Below are 8398 nucleotides of genomic sequence, written 5' to 3' on the forward strand. Positions count from 1 at the left end.
CGGTTTAAAACCGTTTTAGTATTCATGAGATAGATATACCATTAATTGTCATGTAACTCATCAATTGTTCATCTTCCGTATGCCTGCTCTGTTTGTATTCCTGAGGGTCACGATGCCTTCAGTGATGAGAAGTCTGAGATCCCTATAAATTAATCCATGGCCTTAATCAATTACCCATTACTCAAAGCAATCCTCAATTTTCAGGCAACCTGCAAAGCATAAATGGCGGAAATGGCTAACATTGGTGGCTCACAAGTTGTTGATGAAACTTCGTATGTATTCCTAGACCAACTTGAAGAAGGAAAACAAGCGACTTTCAGGGTTATGATCTGCAGAGCCTAGGACACCCACACCGCGTACGGTAAGTATTTGACCACAGACCTTATAGCTTCAGATGAGAAGGTACGAATACTTTCATGAGAAATAATATATGTATATATGTATGTGTCTGTCTTTCTCTTTCTCTGGTGTTTTCTCTAACCCGTTATGTATATAGATGTGTCTTTATGTTGTTTGTGTTTCTCCAGCATAGTAACTAATTTGTTTTTTTATGAACGGTCACAGGGGAATGTAATACAAATTGCAGCGAAGAATAATATCGCTCACTATTTTATTCATAGGCTAAAAGAGGGTGTTGTTTATTTCCTATCTGATTTTGATGTTGTTCCAAACAAACCAGACTATCGTCTGCTTAATGACAACCAGGTTATGATTCAATTACAAGGTTCTACGCGCCTGCGAAAACAGGCCACTAATGACACTACTGGTTTCATCTGCCATCCATTCAATTGTGTCACATTTGAAGCTCTGACCCCTACGAATGGCAAATATTTAGTTGGTATGTTTTCATATCCATTTATATTGCCCATATATAAATGTAGATTGCAAATATACACAATCCTATACATCGTGCTTATTGTTTGCTTTTTAGATGTGGTCGGGTAAGCTGTGAATATTGGTTCTCCCGTTGACCAGAAGTCGGGTGCTACTACCCTGGATTTCGATTTGGCTGATGATAGGTGATACCTACTAATCCATTCATTTGCAATACCTTATATATATATATATATATATATATATATATATATATATATATATATATATATATATATATATATATATATATATATATATATATATATATATGGTATTCGTTATCGTGTATAATAGGCTACTGTGTTTTCGTTATCATGTATAATATGCTGAACTGCCTTTTATAAAAATTAGGCTGAATTGTATATGTTTTTTCTATACATGTCGTACATTGGACCTTATCATTCATTTATCAATTGATAGAATTGATAGGTTGATTCTCGATAGTTGGTTTTTTCCTAACTTGCACAGCCCTATATGAATTGTCTTTCCATGTGGTTCATTAGACCTTATGATTCATTTATCAACTCATAGAATTGATAGGTCGAATCTGGATAGTTGTTTTTTTTCCACCTTTTTAGATTACTCAGCCTTATATGAATTGTGTTTGCATGTGGTGACTTTGACGTTACTCAGCGCATTATGCAACCTGCACTTATTTATGCTTCAGTAACAATATAGTTGTTTTTTTTACCGACACCCGCGTTACATGTATGAAACAGTGGGCGTAAGATACAGGTTACTTTATGGGGAAAGCTAGGCCGTTATTTCGTCCAGAAGAAATCTTTCCATCCAGATCCTCGGTGCATTATTCTATCGTCGGTGACCGTGAAGTATAATTACCTAGGTATGCAGCGGCAGCACTCCAGATTATTTACAGACACTTTGTTACTAATGCCCATTTTTTGTCACCCACAATTTTTCAGGCACACTAACTGTCTCCAGTACATCGTCCACTTTGGTTGTGGAAGACCCTACAATTCCCACCCTGGCAGAATTCATTAACAAACTTCGGTTTGTACTACAACTATTTACACATTTTACATATATGGGTCGTTCACTACGTTTATACTAACTTGCAAGTATCAAATGTTCACCAGTGGTAAGGACTTGTGTGGTAACCTCGAGTATTATGCAATAGAGATCCTTGCTTCGGTACAAACCGAGGGAACCCTTGTTTATTTGCTCAAGTCTTCTCGCAAAGGAAAAGGTTCCGGATCATCAACTACAAAGGTATCATCGTGAACCTTGAAGAACACAAATACCTAATTGTTGCAGATAGTAAAATTTTAACCACACTATTGCACTCAGGTTGAGATCTTCAAGTGCACTGTCCATGTAGCGAATGTCCGCACCAATAATGGTTGGTATTACGTGAGTTGCAATATTTGCCAAGCTAAGAAAGGTATTACAAGGCAGGATGGCCACTATTGGTGCGAGTCATGTGCCAAGGATGTGCTGTACCCAAATACAAAGTAATTAACTGCCCACAAATTATAGTAGGACCTGTTACTTTTACACCACATGTTTGCCCCGTACACAGGACTGACCACCACGTTGTTACTCTTTCCACCAGGTTCCAAATCCAGCTCGAAGTGACGGACGGGACAAGCGAGTCTGTTGTCGTTTTGTTTGATGAAACGGCAAATAAGTTGGTGAAAGCAACTGCTAAATCTCTGGTGGCAGAGCTTGATGAGGTTATTTCCTAACTTACCCTCTGTTTTCTTAATTTGATACTCTAATTTCAGTTTAAACATGCACAGCAGGCCTACCCTCTAGGTTTACATAAACCATTTGCATTGATTTCTCATGTATTCCCATTTTCTCTTTTGATTAGGACTCCCCCAGCCACGTCTTACCTAACCCGATAGTGAACCTCATCAACACAACGCATACTCTTCTCTTGAAAGCAGGAACACACTACGAGCACGGCTCGCATGAAAGCTTCAACTGTCTACGCGTGTTGAATTCTACCCCCAATGCGAGCATGCTTCCTGTCACAGGCAATAAAGCCCAGCCTCCAATCGTCGACCCATCTGTCTCTACACCCGCAGGGAAAAAATGAGAATTGGACGTCACTACTCCCTTCAAGGAATTAGACCGCCCAAACCGTCGCAAGTAATGTTCACCCTACTCTCTACATATCTCTGCACGTGTCGCTTTCTTACCCCTCCCTCCTGTATCCATATACATATGCACATATTTATGTACATATACATATATATATATATATATATATATATATATATATATATATATATATATATATATATATATATATATATATATATATATATATATATACATACATATATATACATATACCAACTAATTTTCCCACTCACTATTTTCCTCTTTCTTTAGGTTTGTTGTTGAAAGCTCTGACTCTGAGGATGCCACACCAAGCCCTGGAACCGAGTAACTACACCAGCCTTTGCGCCACGCTAACTACAAGCACCTATGTATATAAATAAATAAAACCACCTATTGTGTGATGTTTTGAGTTTGGGGTGCTGTTAGGCCTGTTTTGTCATTTTCCTGTTCAACGTTTGTGGCTATGCTATTTAATAATAATAATATAAATTGTGCTTTCCCTTTTTAAGGCTTTTTTTCTGAGTGTTTCATTGGTTGTGGCCATTCACTTTGTATCCTACGTGTTGATGATGCGTTAGCAGCATGTCAACCTCGATCCCAGTTAATATCCCCATTTGCACCGTCCCTTTTCTCTTAACTTCTGATTGTGAACATTGTTAGATGTGTGGGCTCCTTGCTGGCCAAATCTACCGTAGTTCCCAACTGCCTCGAAACGCACCCAAATTACGCAACTTTGATACGGGCAATAAGCTAACAAATCTCCCTTAGAAATATCAAACAATCACAGTAATAATATATATTTATTATAACATAATTAATAAAGAATATAATGAAAGTTTGTTCACCCATGGCACATTTTAGTGTTGTACCAGGCTATTAATTTGGATAGCATCAACAAACAATAAGAACACTCTCGCTACATACCTTTTAATCACTTATTTCAATTTCAATACATATCATTATTTGATAAACACATGATTTGCATGCTATTGTAAACTGAAGACCACGTCTTATACATTGCAACATTGGCTAATAAGCTCATCCAACGCCCAGCTTCTATTAATGATGCTCTTGGCCTGCTCTTTAAAAAAAAAGAAAAAACCCCTACACTATTGCTTTCCTACTTCTGTCTAGTTTTTTTAGGTACCATTTAGTCCTTGGTATCACCAGCCCATTGTTCCTGAAAGTAGCCAGCTAATAAATGGTATATTAAAACACACTCACAACACTTATTCCCAATAATAAATCAATAAAAAATGGTGCCCCAAAAAGAAACCCAACAGCCCAAAGTAACTGATGTTCAATAACTCCATCTAGGCATACGAAAAGCTAATCAAACTATTATATTTACCCTTTGTAAACCTTTCTTTTCTACACTTTGTTATTCATTATACCCAATGCAACCTCCAGTTCCTACTACGTTCTCTACACCCATGTGTTCAGGTATGCAGTCTATTGTTACCTCTTATCCACGCACCCACAGTTTTTTACATCGGCTACATAATTCTGTAATTTTTTCACAGGTTTATTGGACCATCACAGCCATCCTTTACACCTCTCAACATTCTTGGATGGCCCTATGTCAATTTGTTCATCGACTACAATAAGGTCGTCTGGGCAAAGGGTAACTTACTGTGGCCTGCAACTAAACCATCCATCACCAGTTGAACCAGGTAAAGTATATAATCTCCATAACCAATATACTATTTATTACACTCTTTTAAAACCACTGATCTTTTTTACTTTAAACATCTTTGTTATCGCTTTCTTGGCATAACTTAAATTGTACCGCTGGGCAGATTATTCTTTACCATTCGGATATGGTTACCAGTGTCCCCCTAATAAATTGTTATGGTTGAACTTAGATTACGGCCTTCTATATTACATTATGTAGGGTGTTATTTGAATCACCAAAGGGGTTCACTGAAATGACTCAATTATGTCTATTGTCATATGTCGCCCTGCTGCCGTTATTAGCCTAGGTTTACCTGAACTTGGCCTGCATAATAGATGCTTAGGAACTTCCAAATACTGTTACATCGCGGTACTCATGTACCTGGTTTTGGGTGTCCGAGTATAATTACACTGAAATGTACCATATTTACGGTAAACATTCAGAATACAATAGGGCATTTAAAGAATTTAACAAAATTTACATAGAATTTGCAATTGCCAAAAAAGTTATCTCTTCTAGGGATCAGGCAGGCGGCACGTTTGATGTTTTAGCAGAGTAGTATATAAAATAGCTATTAATTTTTGTAGAAAATACTATTAAATACGATACAATTTTACACAAGATATTTATTTATTTAGAGAATGGATATACTTAAACCTTGCTACAACACTTATAGGCAGTGTACCTAATCGTACAGTAGTGTAGTTTTTAGTAAGTCCGGTTCGTTCCACGGGGAATCTTTTTAAACAAAGCTTAACGCTATATTAGTTTACTTTTATAAAAATACAAATATATATAAGTAATATTATTATTATAAAGGGGGGGTTTTTACCGTTTAATGACCGGTTTGTCGATTTTAAAACTTTAGTCGCAGTTAAAACCAAATGTAAAATAATAAATATAAATACAAGACTTAAATTAAAGCGTAAAGTAAATAACGATAATGAAATTGCGAATAATAAAAGTGTGATAAAATAAACTTGCGATAATTAAAAAGTACGATAATTAAAAGTGCAATTAAATACAATAACAATAAAAATACGATAATTAGAAGTGCAATTAAATATAAAATAAAGGAAATTAAATATGAAATAAAAGAATTATGCTTATTTAAACTTCCGTAATCATGATGTTTGACGTGTTGATTTTAGTTTTATGCCCATGGGTTAATTGTCCTTTGTCCTGGATTATTTAATATGTCCATACGGATTTGTCCATAATAGTCCATCAGTCATAAATATAAAGAGCGAAAGCCTTCGTCAAATTATTCTTATTCCCGAAGTCAAATATTCCAACTAATTGGGGATTCGAATTGTAACAAGGTTTTAATACTTTGTTTAATGAATACACCAGGTTATCGACTGCGTGTAAACCAAGGTTTTACTACTTTGTTAACAATTACACCAATTACCCTTGAATGTAATTCACCCCTGTTTCAACAAGTCTATTAACTATTAATCCAGTTCCGTATCCGATAAAATGAATAATTATTGGTATTTATAGATATCCCGCCCACCGTACCCAGTAAAGCGTATGTGGTTATATATAAATACATCGAATTATAAGTTTGTATATTAAATTAACAAGGTATTGTTTAATTAATATAAAACCCATTAATAACCCATAGTCTAATTTCCACAAGTGTCGTTCTTTTATCCAAACCCCAATTATGGTACAAAGCCCAATTACCCAATTTTAGTAATTAGCCCAACATCATGATTACTTCGGATTAAATAAGCATAATAATAACTTAGCTACGAGACATTAAATTAAAAAGGTTGAACATAACTTACAATGATTAAAAATAGCGTAGCGTTACACGGACAGAATTTCGACTTACACCCTTACAACATTCGCTAACATACCCTTATTATTAGAATTAAAATTAAAATTAAAATTAAAATTATAATATATATATATATATATATATATATATATATATATATATATATATATATATATATATATATATATATATATATATATATATATAATACGTTTATGAGAGAAGAAGAAAAAAGATGATGAAAAATGATCAGAATTCGGTTGGCTTTATAGGGAGTTTCAAACTTTGGGCCTCCGCGACTCGCGGCCCTTTTGGCCTTCAAACTCCGCGAGTCGCGGAGTTTGCTTTTACAGCTCACACAAGTTTGGCTCTTTGTTTACCGACAGTTTTATAAATAAATATAATATATTAAATAATTATAAGAATTATTTAAATATTATATTATATTTATGTGCATAGTTGACTTGTAATTTTTAGTCCGTTGCGTCGAGCGTTGAGAGTTGACTCATGTCCCGGTTCCGGATTTTCGAACGTCCTTGCGTACAATTTAATATCTTGTACTTTGCGTTTTGAATCTTGTACTCTTGTAATTTCGAGACGTTTCTTATCAATAATTGGAACCTCTTTGATTGTCTTTTGTACTTTTGAGCTTTTTGGTCGTTTGCGTCTTCAATTCGTCGAATCTGTCTTTTGTCTTCACCTTTTATTATTTAAACGGATATCACTTGTAAATAGAACAATTGCAACTAAAAGCTTGTCTTTCTTGAGGAATAATGCTATGAAATATATGTTCGTTTTTAGCATTATCAAATATTCCCACACTTGAGTGTTGCTTGTCCTCAAGCAATATCGTCTTGAAATACTAGAATCACTTCTTTATTCTTCACACTTTGTACATCAGTGATTTCTATACGGCGGTATAAACAATGGTAGTAACGATATGGTTTACAGTCCCACATGACTATAAAAATTTAGATCCATTAAGGAAATTGGATCTTTATGAAAACATTTGATCTTTTGAAAATTAAATCTAGTTTTTACCCTAGATAAGTTTTCCGGAATAACCCTTTACCGGTGTTTGCAAAATATTTTTGTGGGTTTGGTGGGTTTCAGATTTGAAAATTTTAGCTCAAAACTTATGGTTTTGTGTCACCCACTTGCTAACCTTGTATTTGGAAAGCAACACGTCCAGTTTACTTGTCCCGTATATTACCTTTCGGTAAACTACCGTCCGGTTGTAAAGGAAAGCGTTGAACAAGCAACTGTTAAGGCAATGTCCCCTGACATGCTTTTAATTATGGTCTATAACGTGTCGGACGCAATTACTATCCTTGGTAGGAGCAATAGTAAAGCTCACCCTTATAATTTTTCGGTCTGGCACAAGGTCCTGTCTTTGACCACTATACAACCACCGTTCTTACGGTTGACACCCGATTTGGTTCAGGTGACCTAATGAATTCCAGGTGAATTCCTAGGATTTTACGTTCAATGGTAATGAACGCATTGAAAATGGGTTTTCAGAAAACAAATCGGTTTGTAATTTTGATCAAAATATTTTCTCGTTCAAGCTCGAGTTTAGATATCATTGAATTCCATGAGTTTGTAATTCTTAATCTTTAAGGTCAATCTCAAGGATTGAGTAATATCAGGCTTAAAAGCTGATTTTTGATCTTTTAAGGAGATTATCCTTTCTGGGGATCTGATTCATTAGTCTTATCAAGCTAATTTGCATGGTGCCCCCCATTGTACGAGATAAATCCTTCTCATGGTTAGGATAAATCTGACCACTTGGCGACCCTGTTTTATGCTGAGGTCCGTGGATTTCCTGCTGATTTTAGTGATGACTTTTCTAGATTTTTCGTCAACCTACAGCTGGTCTGGACGACAACTTCCTGACTTAAATCAAGAAGCGCGTGTCTTTTTCGGAAGACTTTACTTCCTTTTAATGATGGAATTGATTCATCGTGTAG

At 35.3% G+C, this 8398-nt stretch overlaps 1 protein-coding gene across 1 annotated transcript; it reads left to right on the forward strand.

The window, feature by feature from the left end:
* The first annotated feature begins 222 nt into the window (after positions 1 to 222).
* Positions 223 to 2938, forward strand: LOC139854682 (uncharacterized). The gene is made up of 7 exons (XM_071843973.1): positions 223 to 321; positions 565 to 838; positions 1800 to 1887; positions 1974 to 2106; positions 2185 to 2333; positions 2417 to 2570; positions 2711 to 2938. Exons 1-7 carry the CDS (start codon positions 223 to 225, stop codon positions 2936 to 2938), a joined length of 1125 nt encoding a protein of 374 aa, XP_071700074.1.
* Positions 2939 to 8398: the final 5460 nt, after the last annotated feature.

The sequence above is a fragment of the Rutidosis leptorrhynchoides genome, chromosome 6 (assembly GCF_046630445.1).
Source record: "Rutidosis leptorrhynchoides isolate AG116_Rl617_1_P2 chromosome 6, CSIRO_AGI_Rlap_v1, whole genome shotgun sequence".
Taxonomy (NCBI): Eukaryota; Viridiplantae; Streptophyta; class Magnoliopsida; order Asterales; family Asteraceae; genus Rutidosis; species Rutidosis leptorrhynchoides.

What these genes read in the sequence shown, in the direction of transcription:
- LOC139854682 (XM_071843973.1), top strand. Translation starts at nt 223, where the DNA reads ATGGCGGAAATGGCTAACATTGGTGGCTCACAAGTTGTTGATGAAACT. An exon ending in GAAAACAAGCGACTTTCAGG is followed by an intron (nt 322 to 564) that starts GTTATGATCTGC and finishes GAACGGTCACAG; the next exon opens with GGGAATGTAATACAAATTGC. An exon ending in CCGGATCATCAACTACAAAG is followed by an intron (nt 2,107 to 2,184) that starts GTATCATCGTGA and finishes TATTGCACTCAG; the next exon opens with GTTGAGATCTTCAAGTGCAC.